Here is a 21,322-nt window from a genome sequence, read left to right as displayed (position 1 = left end):
CATTATTACCAATATTCTATTGGAAGGGCTATTCGTATTTCCGCTACCTGAAAATGTCCTCATCTTCATATCATTGATCTAGGTCTAAAAAATTGCTCATCATGAGGTCATTGATCTGGATTCGTTTAATGGTACTCCATCTGTCCCAAATTATAAGTCATTTTAACTTTCTTAAAGAGTCAAAACATTTAAAGTTTGACCAATTTTATATAATAAAACAATAATATTTATGATATCAAATAAGTATCATTAGATTCTTCATTAATTATATCTTCACCTATTAGATGTCATAAATCTTTATAATTTTTTCTATAATTTTGGCTAAACTTGAGATATTTTGAGTCTTTAAAAAGTTAGAGTGATTTATAATTTAGGATGGAGGGAGTAGATATACGTACTTATATGATTACCTACTTGTCTTAAGCAATCAGCACCCCCTCCCCCAACCCACACCAGAGCCCCGTTGGCTGGTCTGAATCTTGGCTGAAGCTGACTGAAAAATACTGTTCTGGTTGAATTGTTGTGAAACAAAAATACTGTTCCAGCTGAAAAAACAAGCCGAACAAGCCGAATATGAGGTAAGCCGAACGGGACCATATTTAGCATACGCAGGGGCGGAGCTTAGCTGAGGCCAATGGAACTATGATGTACCTTGGCGTGTTGTTTTTTTACAACCGCTGCAGCTGTTCCTCCTCTCACACAAATATTGTACTAACAGCCAGCAGCTTCTGCTTTTACAAGCAGCCGAACAGGCTAAAATTTCCATTGAGCAAACAATAGTTTGGTACTGTTTATGGGTGTTTAGAGCTCAATTACGTTACATGGATCAGTTCCTCGTGTTTATTCAGTCAAGCTCCGTCGTTGGCCATACGAAACGGTACCCAAGACCGGCGCACCTATGACTCCACGATGTGCCGTTCTCATGACCGCTACCTACTTCACCGGCAGATCTGCCTCCCGGTGACCTTCCTTAAAGGCTAGCCCGGTGATAGAGAGGGGCCTCGGCGAGCCAAACCTGGCGGACATTGCCTTATCGTGCTTCATATATACGGGCGACTGAAAACTTTCGCCTTTTCAAAGTTTTCAGTCGCCAAATGTGTATAAGGGCATGAGGCGTAAATATTGTGGCTTGTGGGGACTGGAGAGCAAGTAGGCATACCATATTGAGCCTTATAAAAAACAAGAAAACTGAATTCTGAAATGGAACAGATACAGAGGTCATCCAAACCTCGGCTGCACAACGTACTAAGTGCAACCAGCCCTTATTCAGCTACTGAAGCTAGCTGCTCCAGAATTATTAGCCATCTATGCGGAGAGGAGCTGCTCACGGCGGGCCTTGTTGGCCGCGACGAGCCTGTCCCTGTCGGGCAGCGCCTCCTTCACCACGTCAACGGCGAGGAACCGGTCGAACCAGGCCTTCATCAGCGGCAGCTCCTTGTCGGTGACGATGCTGGCGCCGATCACCTCCTCGACGACGGGGAGCCAGTGTGCGTACCACCCGACGACGATGTCGAGGTAGCCCACGGCGTCGCCGCCGAAGAACTTCTTCCCCTCCAAGGCCGTCTCCAGGGTCTTGAGGCACTGCTGGGCCTCGTGCACCGCCTTGCGCTGCGCCTCGCCGGTCGTGGTGAAGATCGGGTACAAAGCAGCGTTGCACTGGAGTAGACGACAGACATCAATCCTGTCACTGACTGGGTCCTGCCTGCCCTGCATCGAACAGACTAACAGAGTAGACGAATCATGTGGCTGCAGTTTGTTGCGCGTACCTTCTCTTCAGCGAATCTGGCCCAGAACCTCGCCTGGGCACGCTCGTAGGGGTCTGCTGGCATGATGGGGTAGCCGCCCTTCCAGGCCTCGTCGATGTACTCGACGATGATGGTGGACTCCGCGATCGGCTTGCCGTCGTGGACGAGCACGGGGACCTTCTTGGTCACCGGGTTGTAGCGGAGCAGGTCGGCGCTCTTGTTGGCGAGGTCCTCGTCGACGTACTCGTACTCGACGCCCTTCAGCCGGAGCGCCCACTCCACCCTGATCACCATAGGGCTCGCCCACATCCCGAACACCTTCACGCCCTTCTCGGCCATTGCTGGAGGCTGGAGCTCTGGCTCTGCTCTTCTGCTGCTGGTGCTGCAACTACAACAGATGAAGGGGCAGAGATCTCATCCTGCCACCTTGATTATAGATCACAGATCAGGAACCCTTCAGAAGTCAACGGTAGGGTTCCGTGTCATGGTTGCCTTCTACCGAGTCCATTGGTATTGGAGTATTATAATTGAAAGACAAGGACACCGGAGTGATGGTCTGGTCAGAGCGTGGCACGATAGCAGGAGTAAACGTAATCCAGAAAAGGCAAGCCTCTTGAAAAAAAAGGGAGTTGCTATATCTCAGTCGCCTGAAATATAGAAACTTTTCAGTCGACGCTACAGGCCCTTGGATGTGCATCCAAGGGTCAGTTCCGTCTCCTATTGTTTCTGTGTACCAGACACTCAAAACGGGTCCGAAAAATACCCGGTAGACAGCACTAACCCTTATCGGGCTCACGAAACTAAACCCGTTAAGCATTTGACCTGTTAAATCAATGAATCTGGGCTTTACAAACTGGGGTTTACACACTGGGTCAAATAAAAAAGAAAAGAAGCAACAAATCTACCCTGCACCTTGCAGATCGTGCTCTCCTACCCCTCCACCCTGCTCCAAGAAAGAAATAGATCTAGATGAACGGGAGATCCAGAAAAGCACATAAAAACAAAGAGTGACGAACAAAAAAAAGATGAAAATGGACTAATTAGATGATCCGTGGAAGAAAAGGGTACTTATCTGCAGATCGTGCTCATGTCTGGCCTTCAGCTCCTTGCTTCTGTCCTCTTCTATAGCCTTGTTTCTGTTATTTAGTACAAACCAATTTGTAGCCTGGTACTGCAAATTCCCTCTAGTAGGATTAGTATTTCATTATAATTTGTTGAAAAAAAACTCAAGTTTAGTTAGAAGACATTATGAATCGCATAACGATAAAGGCATATGAACCATTTGCTGAAAAAATCAGAAAATACAGAAGAAAATTGCGCATTTGTATTAGTGCAACAATTACTATTTCATAATGCAATTGTATTTTACTTATGTGCAAACAGACAGGCCTGACAATGTGTGTAGTTATTCAGTACTTAAGCCATTTCTATATTAATACTCTGATGTATTGTAATAACTCACCTTATAAATATTGTGCTTGTACCACCCACTCTTGCAATGCTATATGTAGCATGTCATCCATGAGCACATCAGACTCCTTGCACCTTCTCTGTTGCTTGCCTTGTGCATTGCCCTAGCTTTCAATAGAAATGCTTTGTTTCTGCATTGTCTCACTTACCTAAGCAACAGCATCAGGTTGTCCTTTGCAGTAGTTGCTTGTGGCACTTCGACACTGTCATGTTGCTTCACAGAGATGGGCCACTTTCTGCGTGCACTGAGACAGACATCACTTAGACCCTCCCTTGCACCTCCTTCAACCGCTCCTCACACAAGTGTAAAATAAATGGCTTGATCTCACGTACCTGTAAAATATACATCATATACAGTTACATATAGTACAAGAACGATAATAAGGTTCAGCCCTGTGAAGGATTTAGGTTTCAGCAAATGATTAAATCAGCACCACCAAAGAAATAGAAACACTAAAATAGGCTAAGTAGACTTCAATATTACGTTCATCATGCAAGCAACAGTGTATTACGATCAGGCTTCTGCTTCTAATATCCACCTATTCTTCCTACAATCAGGCAGCAGACACCACTGACACAAACCGTAGCCCATGAAATTTTTTACACACTAGACTAGGCATCATTGACAAAGCATCTTGTCACTCTCTGTCACGCATACAAATACAATCTCAGGGGCTCCAGTTATCTAGAGAACCATAAATTCCTCAATCCTGACCCCGCTGCCACAATCAAAGTTCCTGTCTACCATTTCATCACAAGAAAGAAACAAGGGACACACCTGCAACTATTACTATTACTATTTAATTGATAATGCAACTGTACTGTATTTGTGTGCAAATAGAAAAGCCTGACAATATGTGTAGTTATCTAGGAAATCTGATCTTGTCTCTATATTAACATGTGTGAGCTGCCACAAGCACATCCAGCTATTGGAGATCACACTGACACACAACCCTTTAAACAAACTGGGACACAACGACAACTATTTGAACAACAATATATTGTAGTATACCACTGATTTCAGCAACAATACATAAGTAACCATGCACTCTACAACTCAGCCTACATTTAACTTGACAAATACAGCACCAGACCTATTTAGTACTTATTACCCTTGAAATCCTAGTCAAGAGCATAGTAAGAACAAAATACCTTTGATGGAGCCCTTGGTTCATCAGGCAAGAATAACTTGAGCTTGAGAACTCCTCAAGCAAGTAGTCCAATCAAAGTCATTTTATGAAAATTTCCAATGGAATAATACAAAATATGGCAGTGAGGCATGAAACTAGATTCAGACAAACTCACTAGCTGTGCCACCAAGAAAGCAAAGACCAGCAAGAATACCGGACACTCCACAAATGACCAGCTGCGAGACCGTGCCACAAAGATAAGGGCCTAGATGACTTCATATATGAATGAATGCATACATGAGCACACAACTATCATGGCAAGGGGGTCAAAGAGCGGCAAGAGCCCAATGAATTGCCATGGTCCACCAAGACTATCTTTCCTACCATCTGGCACTTCCTATACACGAATTTTGTCAGTCAAGTACAACACACCTTGTAGTAATAAGAGTGTAGCAATAGTGCATGTCAAGGATCACAAACCTGGTAAGCTACACCAAGTGTTTACAAATCATGCTCAGCAAATTTGTCAATCTACAAACCACAGGACAAGGACAAATGAGAGGTGTGTGTTGACACACAAATAACAAATTCCAACATGTTCTAGCACAGATCACAAGAGACATTTATTCTATGAAAGGACAAGGACAAATGAGAGGTGTGTGTTGACCCAAATCACAAAAAACAGATTCCAACATGTTCTAGCACAGATCACAAGAGACAATTTTTTCTATGGAAGGACATATCATAATTTTTTCTTTGGAAGCATAATCATAGATCACAAGAGACAATTTTTTTTCTATGGAAGGACAAATCACAATTTTTTCTATGGAAGCACAATCATAAATCACAAGAGACAACTTTTTTCTATAGAAAGACAGATCACAATTTTTTCTATGGAAGCACAATCACAGATCACAAGAGACAATTCTTTCCTATGGAAGGACAGATCAATTTTTTTTTCTAACGAAGCACAAGGACAAAAACTTGATGTGGGCAAGCACAAATCACAATTAACAATAAACTTTGAGTGTTAAGCACAACTTTGTCTTACTGCATTCGTACCACAACCATCTCACATACAATGCACATTGCATAACTCTCCTGGCTGAATACACTAGCAGTAACAATCTTTTCATTGATTTTTAGTAATTATGGCCCGCATTCATCGTATAACTTGTAAGCACCAGAGCAACATAGGTGGAACAAAAAACTGAGCCAATATGTCCTTGTGCAGGTTCACAAGGAAGGACTTCATAAAATGACAGATGCAGAATTTTTTAACAAAAAATCAACTTATTGCATATTATGACAACTACAATTGCAGTGCTACATACTTGCAATTTGCACTAGTACTCATTGCAACTGATGACGAGTGTGACATATAGAATCCAAACTAGAATGTACAAGTAGCAACGATGTAAGCACTTAAAAACCATGTGCAAACAGAGAATAATGCAGCAGACACTATAAGTTTGGCTTTGTATAGCTTAAATCTGTCATTCCACTACTTTGTCTTCGTCTTTATCTCCTTGGCATTCGAGTCAGCAAGCTGCATATAAATAGAGATATTTACATATAAGACTTGTGCATCTGATTTAGAGAACAAGTAATGCCCATCCATAGTCTAACCATGTTTTGACTGCCCCATCCATGATGTAACCATGTTTGAGTGCAAAGTAGAAAAAGGTTGCAACTAATGGAGATTTTGTTTTATTTGTTTGTTTCTCATGAACAGGAGAGTTCAACACCACCGGTGAACTACAACAGCTATGGACAAGGAGGTCCATGAACTTCAACAACTTCATATGTCAACTCGGAAAACAACCTCACTTGTAATTTTGCAAGTCTTAGGTGTCCTCAAGAGGCCCTACAGAGACCGTAGGCAACTGAGCCTCTTCCTTTTATTTTGTTTCCGCAAACAGTTCCTGGAAACTTTGCGCAACCTGCTGTACAATATCATATTTTTTAACCAGACTAATTTTAAGTGTGATCAAAAGTAGTAAGCACCAATTCACTATAGTTCTGCAGTCACAGTCACAGCATAGGCCAAAGAAAAATGATTGTATGGTACATAAGAAGTTGCAGGGCAAAAGGAAATTGAATTGCTCACCATGGTCAAGGTTTGTGGTGCAAAGTTTCACTGAACACAGCCTAATAAAAATCAAACACAAGTTAACAACAATAGATAAACTTGTTGTGCCGAAACACTGGCTGATAACTACAGTAGGTTTATTTACCAATTTGTATAGATGGAACTGACTGCCACCAGACTCAATGGCAACACTAACTGGCTGGTCAGCAACTACATTTTGTATTGTTTTCTCATAATTTTCAAGCACATCTTTAAAGCCAACCAAAACCGCGACCTGGACAAGCTTCTTTCCACTAAGTATGATTGCAGCAAATTTCTTCATCAACATGCTATCTGCAGCCTATAAGATACACAATAATTGGTACGATGAACTTAGCCCGGCATGTACAGAGAGAATATACAATTCTAACAGATTCTAAAAATGAAAGAATTATTAAAATAAAAATGCACTTACATAGACAATCAAGCCCGTATTTATTTAAACCAAAAACCATCTCATTTTATAGTGCAACAAAGTAAACTCATGACTTTCAACAAGTGTAGGATCAGAAAAATAGCTAGTTCTTACACTGAAGCTGCAATGACAACATCAGACCCAAATTAGTTATCATGTATTCAGATTAGCTGGAGAATGTTCAAATTAAAAATGTGGAAACATATGTTGGGCCTCAAATTAGCATTTTGGCAGCACTACAAAGTTTTTACCTACCATCTTCACAAATGCATTCTTAAGACACAAACACACACACACACACACACACACTAATTATCAAGCCAAATTAGATCTATTCCTTAAAAAAGACTTGTATTAAAATAGAAATGAGATGCACTCCTTAAAAATGTACTGTCTAGTGCTTACACTAAAACAAAAGACCCATTTCCAGTCCCAAATAGCCCATCCAGAAGAATATCGATGCTCTAAAGCAAGAACGATTGCATGCTCCAAGTTAACTAATATATATAGTGACAAAGCTAACTATAAAGACCAAATATTGCATATGTTACACACCATAATTGCAGTAGGTGAAGTGCGCAATTTACTAGTACTAATAAATGTGCAATCCAAAAAATGGTACTTCTACATAAAGGAATAGAACAGAATCATAGTTCAGTAGAATTCTAATGTAGTTTGCAGTACAAATTCATCACTCTCTACAGAAGAATGATTTGCTCTATATTCAGTTAAGAACATTGAAACCTTAATTCATTAATCATCTACTGAACTAGCTGTCAAATGATGAAGAATCTACATTGACTGAACTAAAATCTACAGACTACACCATCATCATCATCACCATTGAAAAAGAAAAGGGACAAATCATCATTTAATCATTGTCTGAACTATAAGCTGTATAATAACTGAAGCTTGTACTAAGGCTAGTCTCATTGAGAAGTTTCATGTCCCAGTTTTCAAAACATGACACCTAAAATAAAGCGTGATGAAACATGGTCTCTCAATGTACATTTTCATTTCACGGTTTCATAGGCTAGCTTTAGCATTTAATTGTTACATTGTGTTGTGATCAAATGTGTCATGTGAACTATGTAGCCACTTAAGAACATAGTCAAATTGGTAGATAAACATGGTTTATCATAGTAAGCAGAAAATTCACCATGTAGAATGTCATCTCGTGGAAAAGGGAAGGTGTGTGTACAGCTGAATACGTTTTAAGTATTCACATTTAAATAAAAAATGACAGCATTCACACAAGCACCAGGTAATAGTTTCATATTACAAACTGATCGGCATTCCTGCAGAAAAGAAAAGTCATTCACATTGATGAGCTCTCAGTAGATGCAGCTAAAACTGAAATTGTAATAAAAAGAGCAACAAAGAAAAGTAATTCAGGAGCTGCTACTGGAATAACACAGATGCAACTTGACCGTAGAACATTCAGAAGTGAGTACTACAAAAGCTATACGGAGTTCAGAAGCAGCAACAGGAGTACTGCACTAGGATCTTGTAGCCTGACGAAAATTCTGATACTAATGAAGATCCAGAAGCACCAACAGGAGTACTACACTAGGATCTAGAACTGAAACACGAGACTTACCATGGATTTTAACCTTTGAGGATAGTTTCCATATGAGGATGGAAAATTGATCTGGTTCCCAATTCTGCTCCTTGCGACGGCCTTGCGACGAACACGGCAGCGGCACAAGTAATGACGCTGCTTTGCCCGCCCCGCCCACGGCGATGCCGGACTGCACGACGTAGTAGATGGTTTCGGCAGGGGAGCCACGACCCACTCGTCGCCGCACACCATACAGCGGAACCGCAGCCAGCTCCTGGATCGGGCACCACCTGCTCAGCAGCGGGCCGCGCCTTTTGCCACCGCCCACCGCCGCGGGGTTGGGAACGCAGTCGAGGGAGGAGGAGCGGGAGGTGGTGGCGCGGCATCGCCATGGACAGGATCAGGGTCGGAGATGCGCGCACGGGATCAGAACGATGGCGGCACCACTCACCATTCCCCCATTTTGGCGAATCCCCCACTACAGAAGACAAATCCCCCGTCAAGACAAAGAGGGGAAGCAAGCAGACTACATCCACACACGCGCTAGGTGAAACGAAGCAAGCACACTCAATCCTCGATTGAATCGAATCCTAGATCTACTGAACAAAGCTCAAATCCAGTCCCAAATCAAACAACAACGCGTGCCGTAAGAAGGTACCTGACGACCTCTACAAATGATGCAGCAAGGGAGCCTCCAAACTGGCGAGCAGAGGCACCGGCGTGCCTAGCCGGAGTGGAGCACAAAGAAGGGCAGGGGAATCGCCCTCTCCGCTGCGAGAGCTCCAGAAACACTGAGCCCCTTCATCTCTAGGCGCGGGGATCGAGGAATACGAACAATGTTTCTGCAAATTGGGTGTATGTCCGTAACGCAGCACCGGGTGCGCTCTCACGCCCTGGACCCGATAAGAAGGGCGGACCCAACAACAAGCACACCTGGCGCACAGATCTTATAGCCCATCGGACGGAGGAGGTGTCGACTCAAATAGAAGTCTGATTTCAGGCGACAGATGGATAGGAAAAGTGGAAAAAAAAATACTTTATTGAGGAAAAGCCCAATTACGCTAAATCATACTAATGAACTGTTCGAATGGTTATTTGCAATTTATTCTTTTCATTTCAGAAAGATATGTTTCTAAAGCGTGATGGCTGCTCAACTTAACCACTTGACAACGTTACACTGACACAAGGAGATTAGAGGAAGACCGGTATGCATACAGCATCAGTCGGTCTCATGCTTGTTGAATTTCTCTATTTATCTCCCCTCATGCTCCAAACACGGCAAATCTCACCAACAGAGCATGGCGGTTGCTCAAATAAACACAACCAGCTCCAGTTGGAGTTTATTACCACATTACATCACGGATCATGAAGAAATGTGGATAGTTCTGCTTCATCAAGCCGCACGCAATGGCAACCTTCACAGGATGGATATATGGCATGTGCGCATACTAATATTCTCACGGGAATACACCTCACAGCAAACTCTGCCCCAGGATCCCCTATCAGCAATCATAGGTCCCGTAAGGCCTGAGCGACATTCCTTGATATCCTTTCATGAATTGGTTCCTGAATTTTACAAAAGCATTGATTGTAAGTACTTGTTTATCTGCTAAACTAGAAGCATAAACAAAGCCTTCTGCATACCTGTGCTTCCAAGATCTCAAATTTTGTCTTTGTGATTGTTTCAAACAGGAAAATGTACCTGCAGTGGATATTCAAGTAAATTATCATTCAACTAATAATAAAATAAAATTTCATTCTTGCAACAGTTTCACGTACAGAATGCGCATAAATTATGTTGGACAGGCCAAAAGATTGTGGGAAAAAGGAAAGCTTTGAAGTGAGAACCAACAGCAGGAACTTATAGAGAGATACATACCGCCAGGCCAGCTCACAAACCAACTCTTCTGGAGCTTCTGGCAGAACCTGAATGTTTTAGGGTACATGTAAGTTTCCACTCAACAGAATTGAGTTGGATCGTTATGGAACAAATTTCATAAGTGGTTCTTACAACTGTATGAAGAAAATATACCACGTCTTCATATGGATTGCAGTTGTTCTTGAACCAAAGCCTTAAAAACTCCTGTGACAATTAAGTGATATATTCAGAAACCTCGTTAAAAATGAACCATAAGGTTTTAAAGGCATAAAGTGCATCAAGGATTCAAGGTAATCAGCCCATACATCATGTGTACGACTCAAAGGTAGTTTACCGTATCAACATTTTCAGGTTCAAGGCCAGATTTGAATCTATTCTTCATATGAATTAGCAATCTAATATCTGCTGGAGTCTGGAGTATGAACCTGCTTGACAAAAAGAGGATACCATGAATTTTATAAACCTAACCATTCAGCATTTCAATATCTCAGAAGTTATCATACCATTGTACTCAACATAATTATAAAAAAAATAGATACTTCTCGGAACAGAAAGTTTTCAACAACATGAAGTGATCAGTTAATGATATAACAATTCTGCTTATATTTATACATATAACAGCTAGTTAGTACTATATGATTCCACAAAATGCAGTGTCACTGTTGTGAAAAATAAAACCATGCATATTCTTCTGCTAGTTACTGGGTATAATGAGCACAAGGTTAAGAAAGATTTGCGGAACCATGTCAGAAATATAACCTCATCAATCAACACGATTGTCCCGTCAGCTGTTTTTCCAAACTCAATACTTTGTGTCAACCAGAATTAATCCATTCTCTAAGGCCACTTTCTGCAAATAGAAAACCGAAAAGAGTATCAGCAAGTTACACAATTTTAACATAGCTAACAACTAGTAACTGCACGCATGTACGACTAAAGCACATCAAAGCAAAATTGGTGAACCATTTTTTCGCAGTGTTTGCAATTGAAAATTAAATCGTAATGGTAATGTTACTGGACATGGACCTGAAAATACCTCAACAGAAATAGAAAATGTGTGCAAACAAGCTTAAGGCTTTGCTTCCAGCCTCATGAAAATCCTCCTTTGACATCAACCCTGACTTGATTATCTGCAGAATAAAAGGGCAATGTAAGGCTATCTTTGAATAACAGAGAGTCATAACAAGGGGTGATGCAGGCTAGCAGCAGCAATAAAATCCAAAAATAAAATAAAACTAGCAATTTTCAAAGGATCATGTTTTAATACCATTCAGAAATCATTCAAAGACTACCACATTACTCGTTCCTGCCAAAATATTATATTAACAGTACCAGACAAAAAAAGACATCAACATATGGACAAGCAAACAAATTAGTGTAACTTCTCAACTGTCAAGAATAAAGTCCCCAGATAGTCGCTTATCACATCCCAAATCATAGGGCCACCGATTGACATATGGAATTCCAATGTTTGATTACTCTACGAGCATCTATTTATCCTCTTCCTATGTAACCTAGTGTCAGTAACAACTTACACGAGGCTATAACTCTAAGATTACAAGAGGAAGTATATTAAAAGCAAGAGACACCTCATCTGGAGTGACAGGGACATCATGATCTGCAGCTTTAGTTGTTGGTGTCAGTATATTTGCAGATAGTTTCTGATTCTTTACCATGCCTGGAACAGAGAAGCCAATTACCAGTCACTAGAAAGAACAAAACAACATCAAATTGGATAATTCTTGGTCAGCATAACGCATACCATCAGGAAGAGCATTTCCACAATAGTTCCTTACACCCTTATTATAAACTGTCCATAAAGATGTATCAGTGCTTCCTGTAACAAATCCCCTCACTGAAAATTAACACGCAAAGATAAGATTAGTGAGAATGATAGCAAAAACATGAAAAACTGTATAAAATGCTTGCGAATGGGTATACGGAAAAAAAAAATATATGCAAGAAGCCTTAGGTCTCACCAACAAATTCAACTGGAAAAACTGTGCACCTTTTGGCAATTGTTACATTCTTATCAGGAGAAGACACTACTGCATTTGGAGTAATGTGACGGGTCTGATTGAACCACCAAAGGCTTGTCTCATTAAGAGCCTGAAATTACCCATACGACATCACAACAAAACACCTGATTATCGAAACAATAATTTCTCATCCTAAACGTACTCTGCTTACAAACTTCAGTATGTGCTAGTATAATACATGTATACAGATTAAAAATAAAGAGGTAGATCCTCAATTGACAAAATTCTGGACAATACTGTGAGCACACACTTGTGTTATTAATCACTTGTGGCATTGAGCCATGCTGTCAAAGTATTAATTTGAGTAGACTGATTGGCGCACCTAATGTTGACATTATTTACAAAATGCACTGAACAGACTTCCCTTGAGTCCGAGGAACGATGAAAGCTTAAACAGTTGTATTTGAACAACAAAAGCAGGAGACCAACACAAGGAGAAGCAGTTCAGTGCGGTGAGTTGGCAACCCCTAAGTGTTATGACATTGTCATGTAAGATTGTCAAAACTAGCTCTGGGTAACGCTAAGATGGTGATCATACCTGCCCTTTAAACGGGATGGAAGCAAGCACGCGATCGAAAGCGCTCTGCCTGTCGGTGGTCACCAACACCAGGTGCTCCTCGCTCTCGTACACGTCCCTCACCTTCGCAAACCGAGCACCAACGGTCACTTACTACAGCCATTTAGAAGAGATTCCGAACGATGACATGCCAGCGGTTTGCTCACCTTGCCCTTGGCAGCGAGGCGGAGCCCTGACACCGCGAGGTCGAGGCGGGTCTCTCCGAGGCAGTTCCCCATGGCGGCGCGTGCAGCGAGCAGCACGGCCTCGCGGTGGCAAGGGTCGGCGGCGAGAAGGGAGGAAGGGGCCGCCGCGCCGCTTCCGCCGGCCACCGCCGCGAGGGGCGGGGTGCGGGGAGAAGAACAGGACATAAAGAGGTGGGGGAAGCAAGCAGGGGTTGAGGAGGACGCGGCCAGGCGGAGTGGTTTAGCCGGGTTCAAACCGCGGGCGGCGGCGGCGGGCGGCGGGCGGCGCGCCGGGGGACATGGGAAAGGCGGCGAAGAACCTTTCGGTGGCGTTTGGATCGAGGGAAAACGATACTGGGTATGGGAAATGATCGAGGATGGACTGCTTAACCCTTGTTTGGATATAAGGAATGGGATAGGGATAGGGTGAGTTCATAACCCACTGATCCATACCCACCGGGAGGGGTGGGTTATGGCCGGGAAATGAGAGGCAGAGCAATCGACGCGGAGGAGGAAAGCGATGCTGTGCCCACCTGATTCTGCAACGAGGTCGGTCCGCGCCGCCATTTTCAACGGAGCTGCAGCCGCCCCACCGCCCGCGGCACAGGAGACCGAGCCGCCCACGCCGCCGGCGCTGCGGGAGCCCCAGGCGCCCTAGCCGCGCACGCTTCTGGAATCTGAGCAGCAACGGCCCCCACCGGTGGAGCCCTCGTTGTCGTCACTACGGGAGCAGCGGCAGGGAGGAGCAAAAGGAAGGGACGACGAGAAGATTGGAAGCAGGAGTCGTCTAGGAGCGACGAGATGTCATCTATTTTATTATTTTAGATTTTTTTAATTTTTTTTAACCTCACAGCATATCCCTAACCAACAACCCAAACATAGGTATGGCCGTATGGGTATAAAACATTACATCCCTATCCCATACCCTCCTTCTACCCAACTATATTTTCCTATCCCCATCCCTATCCTTATCCCAACTCCTATTTGAAACTGTTTGGCTAAGATATTTGGAGTTCATAAACTGTTTGGCAAGAGAAGCGGGGTTTTTTTTTTGGCCGGCGGGATGTGACTACTTTGGGCTCGCTGTTGCGCGGAGTTTTTGGTGCAGGTTGCCTAGACCTAAAGTTACTCCACGGTACAGAGGTGTCTGAGGACTTCTCCGCTCCAAATATCTTAGCCAAACAGTTTCAACTCTACGCATATTCGAGAAAAAAGTGAATTTGTGAGAGTAGCTAAAGATGTGCTCCACAAACTCTTTTTTTTAGTTGCTCTGTGGAGCAGAGTTCGTGAAGCAGTCCCAAATATCCTCTAAAAATTTACTTTTAGAATTCTTTAAAAACATTATTACTTAAAATTACATATTTAATTATATCAAAAGCTATTCTAACATGTAACGATTGCATTTTTTGAAAATAAAGAAAGTAAAAGATCTACTATACCTAAACGTATCGTATTTATGAAGCGCACTTATTTTATGATAAGTTTCAAATACTGCAAGTATACTTATTTTGGAACGATGAAAGATGTAAAATTACTCCATATGTAGTGCTTCTAGTTGACGTCTTGCTCGAGCAAAACTGGTTTTAGCTTCTTTGATGGGGAAACTTTTTTACCTCCGAGTAGCTCAAAAATGTTTACTAAAATTCTTGTTTCTTAAATAATATAAGAAATATTTGATTAATCATTCTCTAAAGAGAAAAATCAGACTAATTTATTATAAGTTAACCACGCAGGTCCGCAATGACCGAACGAGTTTACAAAATTAATCTAACTCATAACTCAATTTTTGAAAAGAAAAAAAAGACCACCAAAAGACACAAACAAACGCATAATCACTTTATCCAACTTGTGGCGTGTCTTTACCACTATCTCATTCTTTTCTTTATACCGTTGCTAGTGGACTCAGAATTAAAGCTAGTGCGTTCTCCTAAATAGACCAGAAAAAAAAACTTTTTTGTCATTTATCAAACACGGCTTCATTCCATATTAGCCATATGGACTAATAGAACGATGTTACACCCGTCAATAAAAAAGATCTAAATTTTCATCTATTGTACTCCCTCCTTACCAAATTAGATGTTTTGGATTTTTTTTAATATATAGCTTTTGTTATGCTAGTTAGATATACACTAGTCTAAATATATAGTAAAAATAATATATCTAGACAAGCCAAAATGTTTTACGCTTTGGAATGGAGGGAGTACAAAATAAGTTTTGAACATTTTCCGGGGTGGATTAAGATCTAACATCACATGAGCCTCCCTCCACAAGAACTTAGCATAGGTGCAATAAAAAAAGGTGTTGGATGGTTTTTGGGTCACTACAAAAACATCAAGTTGTATCTCCATCACGATTTTTCTTTGAATATCTTTTGTGAGAATGACCCCTAGCTTTTTAAAGAACCAAAGGAAGATTTTTACCTCCAGATGTATGTATCTTTAGGACCCAAACTAGTTGTGACAATTTGATCCCATTATTGATAAGAAACCTATACATCAAATTAACGGAGAAGATACCATTCTTTATGAAGTTCCAAACAGCTCATTAAGCTTAACAAAATAACTACTAAGCTGATGCTAGCATATCTACTTATTTGCGGCTTATCAATTTCCCATCAAGAAGTGTGCAAATCAATATGGGGTTTTAGTGGAAAGTCTCTAACATGATCTTGGATACATGCCTATATAATTAACCCAATAAGTAAGTAAGCGCTGTAACAAGATATTGCAATGAACTATGGTTAATAGGGTCCCGACAACAATTAAATGCCGCTAACAACACATTGTTCTAGTCTTACTATTGTACTAAGTGTGAACATAAGTTTGAAGCGAACATAAATACTGTTAGCACACAAGTAATGGTCAACCTATTAGTGCCAAAGCCGTTAAGTTAGTTGTTGCGATCAACATCAACCCTAAGGGTTATCTGGAAGCTGCTCCGACCCTAAAACATGTATATAAATAAGACTAAAGGTGATTTCTAGATTAAGGCTAATTTATTCAACACCTAAACCCATCTAATCATTCTATTAGACGTAGTGAGGGGTTCAAAAGCACGGCTCCATGTTCCAGGAGGTTGCGCGCTTGCATCTCCATCAAGTTCTTCGTCAAGAGAATCTAACTCTCAATTGGTGAATATTTACATCTACTTCATCTACATTAAACCCTACTAAATCTACAAAGACACAAATGATATCTACAAACTCTGGTTAGTGTCAAAGATAAGTTTTTCGCACTAGGTATGTTAGTGATCATGTATAGGCTAAGAATAAGATCTTGTTTATGTCTAAGTTTATTTTAACAATTAGTATTAGATCCCTTTGTGCTATGGTCATTAAGCACTAGTTTGCATGGTCATTATGTAATAATATCATTATGCACCCATTTCATGGGCCATGTGTGTTGGATATTGCTACTACTCCACTTTACTTCAAATTAAACACAATAAAATTCACATAAGTTGAAGTGAGAAGAGATGGTGTTTCAACCCATTGATTCTTAATCCTTTAGTCTAGCAACCATCACGCATAAACCGTTTATAATAAGAATTAATTTCACTAATTACATGGTCGATTTTTTATAAAAATATTTTTAACACCGTGATCCTCCGTCACTGCCTCGGTGCCTCTCGCCGCCTAGGGTTCCGATCCCCTCCGCATGGATTCGCTGCCGCGGAAGCGCAAGGGCGCAGCGCGCGCCGCGTGCTACCTGGCCGGATCCCGCCACGACGCGCCTGCCGCCCGCAAGCGCACCTGCCGCGAGCCCAAGCCGCGGCCCGAGAAGACGAAGCCCTCCTCCTCCGCCTCCACCCGGGGCGGCGGCGGCGTGGTGATGACGGCGCCGCCCGCGAGCGGCTCGCGGGCGGCGCCCGACAGCCCCGGGCGCGGGCTCAAGCGCAAGCTGGGCTGCATCGACTCGGCCACGCGGATGGGGCGGAAGAAGCGGCTCGACAGCGAGTACGAGCTCGGCGCCGAGATCGGGCAGGGCAAGTTCGGCTCCGTCCGGATCTGCCGCGCCAGGGCCGGCGGCGGCGACGAGTTCTTCGCCTGCAAGGCGCTGCCCAAGAACGGCGAGGAGACGGTGCACCGCGAGGTGGAGATCATGCAGCATCTCTCGGGCCACCCGGGCGTCGTCACGCTCAGGGCCGTCTTCGAGGACGCCGACAGGTTTTACCTCGTCATGGAGCTCTGCGGCGGGGGCAGGCTGCTCGACGAGATCGCCAGGGAGGGCAAGTTTTCTGAGCAGCGTGCTGCCATTGTGATCAAGGATCTCATGGCCGTGCTCAAGTACTGCCACGAGATGGGTGTTGTGCACAGGGACATTAAGCCGGAGAATATTTTGGTTACCAAGGCTGGGAAGGTGAAGCTTGCTGATTTCGGACTCGCTGCACGGGTCACTAATGGTAATTTTTTACTACTATATGCTATATTACTAGCTTTCAGTCTGAATCTCAAGACGAATAAGATCAATTTCTTGAAAATCTAACATAGCGAAACATGAACTGGGCAGTCCCACATTGGTTCTCCCATCTTTAAATAATATAATGTGGTGTTACAAAGACTAATTGATGGCTGTACTTAGCTGCACTGCGTCTAATCTTTCAGCTATATTTTCATGTTGTGGTGCCATGTTCTTAGAATTCCTCTTCATACAAACTCATATTGTTTTACCATGATTGCTTAGCATTTTTGCAGGTTGCCCATATATGGCCTTGACTTGAGTATCAGCTAGTGTGATGTAAATGAGTTGGGAGTCAAACATATTCGTCTATGGTCTAGGAACCTAAGTGAGCCATGTAGCTCTGGTGTTCCTGCCTTGGTTGTGTAACCAAGCAAATGAGGCTAACTCAAGTACTCATCCTTTCTTCAACGCATGAGCTCCCTCATCTCTGGAGTCCTCCTTAAGTTGGCAACAGTTGATGTCTGTCTCAGTGATATTTTTTTGTGTTCCTTCTGGGTTTGAACTGACAATTGATATGATCTTTTGTGTGGTGTACATTAGTCTGTAAGAAGAAATGCTGCCCTCAATACTTGCTCAGAGGAATGAGTGCAAGCTGTGTTTTTTTGGAGTCATGAGTTCATAGCAAGTGTCCATTCACATTTCATCCCCTCTTGCTAGGTATGATAAGATATTTGAGACCTGGTGCTAGGAAATTCGTCATATTGAGTTTTTTGTCTTCTTCCTTTGAATTTCAAAGTTGACTTACATTGATGCACAAGACAATGGTTTATGACGCCCCCAATGTGCTAAGAGTTTAAGTGGACTTTGCTACCATTGGTCTTATCTCTCATAGTCTAGTTATGTAACTTACTAATTAGAATAACTCAGTTTTACTAAGGCCTAACATTTTCTTTGAAAGAAATACTAAGGTCTAACATTTATTTAGTGCTTTCTTAGTTTGCTAGGTATTGATGTTTAGGTTTCTTTGCTATCCTGCTTAAGTTCAGGCACTGCTTCATACTGATGTTTTGTGCTTTGTTTTTGGAGTCATGAACTGGTAGCAGGCAGGTATCATTGTGTCATCCGTTTTGCTAGGCATGCCAAGAGGCAAGAGAATTAAAGCCTGGTGCGAGTTGATACTCTTTAATGGGTTTTTTGTTTTGGTGTGCTAGAGCTACTTCTGGTTGTTGGCAAGGAAAATTGGATTTGATGTTCTTAACTTACACCGGCTGACAAGATTATCCATAAGTTAGTGTTATGGTCTTTCAGGCATGCCATAAGCTGTCATGTTTCATGTTCTGAATGCTGTTGAGTCAGTTTTATGCATTAGAAAATGTTGCGACTTCTGAATGGAACTATAGAATCTACTTCCTCTGTTCTAGTTGTTCTGGCTTTTCTAGATACATGGTTTTTACTATGTTAACTGTGTATCTGACATAGCGTATATCTGGTGCATAGCAAAATCTATGGACCTAGAAAAACCAAAATGACTTACATTTTGGAATGGAGTATAATTTTGGGGTCGTATGAGAACCGGGGGGCAGTAGTTGCTTATATTTCGTACTGTATCAATGGATTTTTGCAAATCTGCAATGTTCAACTTTTGCTTCAAAATGTCTTGTGTACCCACTTACAGCCAGAACTTACCATGCTGTATTGTGGTTCATATACCTGGATTGCAAATAGCCCAAACCTACATCTATTGTACAACAACAACAACAACAACAAAGCCTTTAAGTCCCAAACAAGTTGGGGTAGGCTAGAGTTGAAACCCAGTAGAAGCAATCAAGGTTCAGGCACGTGAATAGCTGTTTTCCAAACCTACATCTATTGTAATGTAAAAGAATTTCTAATGAGATTCTCTGGATTAACTTAAAGTGTTCTGTTTGCCAATGAGGGACAAATTCATTATTTCCAACACGGCAACACCCTGCCTTCACTAACCTATCCTGAAACATTCGAGCATTTTCCTGTTATACAGTAGCATCTCTATTTTTATGCTTCATCTTGTGATTGGCATAAATGCTACATCTATAGAGGGTTTTACATGCATGTTTCTTGTGGTTGTGGCTGTAGAATCTGTGGTTTGTATTTGCTACACTAGACATAACTCTGTGTGTACATGTTTTGTACTAGCTAACATGTGGTGTATGCATTGAGCAGGTCAGAAATTGTTTGGTGTAGCAGGGAGCCCAGCATATGTGGCACCTGAAGTTCTTTCTGGAAGCTATTCTGAGAAAGTTGATATTTGGGGTGCTGGTGTGCTACTACATGTACTACTACTCGGTTCACTTCCATTTCAAGGTGGCTCTCTGGATGCCGTTTTTGAGTCCATAAAGACTGCGAGGCGGAGCCCTGACACCGCGAGGTCGAGGCGGGTCTCTCCGAGGCAGTTCCCCATGGCGGCGCGTGCAGCGAGCAGCACGGCCTCGCGGTGGCAAGGGTCGGCGGCGAGAAGGGAGGAAGGGGCCGCCGCGCCGCTTCCGCCGGCCACCGCCGCGAGGGGCGGGGTGCGGGGAGAAGAACAGGACATAAAGAGGTGGGGGAAGCAAGCAGGGGTTGAGGAGGACGCGGCCAGGCGGAGTGGTTTAGCCGGGTTCAAACCGCGGGCGGCGGCGGCGGGCGGCGGGCGGCGCGCCGGGGGACATGGGAAAGGCGGCGAAGAACCTTTCGGTGGCGTTTGGATCGAGGGAAAACGATACTGGGTATGGGAAATGATCGAGGATGGACTGCTTAACCCTTGTTTGGATATAAGGAATGGGATAGGGATAGGGTGAGTTCATAACCCACTGATCCATACCCACCGGGAGGGGTGGGTTATGGCCGGGAAATGAGAGGCAGAGCAATCGACGCGGAGGAGGAAAGCGATGCTGTGCCCACCTGATTCTGCAACGAGGTCGGTCCGCGCCGCCATTTTCAACGGAGCTGCAGCCGCCCCACCGCCCGCGGCACAGGAGACCGAGCCGCCCACGCCGCCGGCGCTGCGGGAGCCCCAGGCGCCCTAGCCGCGCACGCTTCTGGAATCTGAGCAGCAACGGCCCCCACCGGTGGAGCCCTCGTTGTCGTCACTACGGGAGCAGCGGCAGGGAGGAGCAAAAGGAAGGGACGACGAGAAGATTGGAAGCAGGAGTCGTCTAGGAGCGACGAGATGTCATCTATTTTATTATTTTAGATTTTTTTAATTTTTTTTAACCTCACAGCATATCCCTAACCAACAACCCAAACATAGGTATGGCCGTATGGGTATAAAACATTACATCCCTATCCCATACCCTCCTTCTACCCAACTATATTTTCCTATCCCCATCCCTATCCTTATCCCAACTCCTATTTGAAACTGTTTGGCTAAGATATTTGGAGTTCATAAACTGTTTGGCAAGAGAAGCGGGGTTTTTTTTTTGGCCGGCGGGATGTGACTACTTTGGGCTCGCTGTTGCGCGGAGTTTTTGGTGCAGGTTGCCTAGACCTAAAGTTACTCCACGGTACAGAGGTGTCTGAGGACTTCTCCGCTCCAAATATCTTAGCCAAACAGTTTCAACTCTACGCATATTCGAGAAAAAAGTGAATTTGTGAGAGTAGCTAAAGATGTGCTCCACAAACTCTTTTTTTTAGTTGCTCTGTGGAGCAGAGTTCGTGAAGCAGTCCCAAATATCCTCTAAAAATTTACTTTTAGAATTCTTTAAAAACATTATTACTTAAAATTACATATTTAATTATATCAAAAGCTATTCTAACATGTAACGATTGCATTTTTTGAAAATAAAGAAAGTAA

General features: G+C 42.9%; 2 protein-coding genes and 1 pseudogene across 4 annotated transcripts; 1 reads left to right on the top strand and 2 right to left on the bottom strand.

Annotated features, from left to right (window-relative positions):
• Positions 1 to 1,122: 1,122 nt before the first annotated feature.
• Positions 1,123 to 9,277, bottom strand: LOC136542040 (glutathione transferase GST 23). Of its 3 annotated transcripts, XM_066534278.1 has the most exons (7): positions 9,111 to 9,277; positions 8,492 to 8,930; positions 6,583 to 8,189; positions 6,456 to 6,496; positions 3,208 to 5,894; positions 1,767 to 2,916; positions 1,123 to 1,656 (listed from the first exon to the last, which is right to left on the bottom strand). In XM_066534278.1, the coding sequence occupies exons 6-7, from the start codon at positions 2,082 to 2,084 to the stop codon at positions 1,306 to 1,308; spliced, it is 669 nt and encodes a 222-aa protein (XP_066390375.1). In that variant the 5' UTR covers positions 2,085 to 2,916; positions 3,208 to 5,894; positions 6,456 to 6,496; positions 6,583 to 8,189; positions 8,492 to 8,930; positions 9,111 to 9,277; the 3' UTR covers positions 1,123 to 1,305. The 3 variants fall into 3 exon arrangements, with proteins under 3 accessions (XP_066390375.1, XP_066390374.1, XP_066390376.1); XM_066534277.1 differs by having other exon boundaries at positions 3,208 to 6,777; positions 8,051 to 8,189; XM_066534279.1 differs by lacking the exons at positions 6,456 to 6,496; positions 6,583 to 8,189 and having other exon boundaries at positions 3,208 to 3,548.
• A 266-nt stretch (positions 9,278 to 9,543) lies between these two features.
• LOC136542039 (phosphoribosylaminoimidazole-succinocarboxamide synthase, chloroplastic-like) lies at positions 9,544 to 13,913 on the bottom strand (annotated as a pseudogene).
• A 2,800-nt stretch (positions 13,914 to 16,713) lies between these two features.
• On the top strand, positions 16,714 to 20,327 carry LOC136544184 (serine/threonine-protein kinase PEPKR2-like). Its single transcript, XM_066536428.1, has 2 exons — positions 16,714 to 17,512; positions 19,714 to 20,327. The coding sequence occupies exons 1-2, from the start codon at positions 16,768 to 16,770 to the stop codon at positions 20,325 to 20,327; spliced, it is 1,359 nt and encodes a 452-aa protein (XP_066392525.1). The 5' UTR covers positions 16,714 to 16,767.
• Positions 20,328 to 21,322: the final 995 nt, after the last annotated feature.

Source organism: Miscanthus floridulus, chromosome 3 (assembly GCF_019320115.1).
Source record: "Miscanthus floridulus cultivar M001 chromosome 3, ASM1932011v1, whole genome shotgun sequence".
In the NCBI taxonomy this organism is placed as follows: Eukaryota; Viridiplantae; Streptophyta; class Magnoliopsida; order Poales; family Poaceae; genus Miscanthus; species Miscanthus floridulus.
This window is presented reverse-complemented; position numbering and strand designations above follow the sequence as displayed.

What these genes read in the sequence shown, in the direction of transcription:
- LOC136542040 (XM_066534278.1), bottom strand. Translation starts at nt 2,084, where the DNA reads ATGGCCGAGAAGGGCGTGAAGGTGTTCGGGATGTGGGCGAGCCCTATG. An exon ending in CCAGATTCGCTGAAGAGAAG is followed by an intron (nt 1,657 to 1,766) that starts GTACGCGCAACA and finishes CGTCTACTCCAG; the next exon opens with TGCAACGCTGCTTTGTACCC.
- LOC136544184 (XM_066536428.1), top strand. Translation starts at nt 16,768, where the DNA reads ATGGATTCGCTGCCGCGGAAGCGCAAGGGCGCAGCGCGCGCCGCGTGC. An exon ending in CGCTGCACGGGTCACTAATG is followed by an intron (nt 17,513 to 19,713) that starts GTAATTTTTTAC and finishes TGCATTGAGCAG; the next exon opens with GTCAGAAATTGTTTGGTGTA.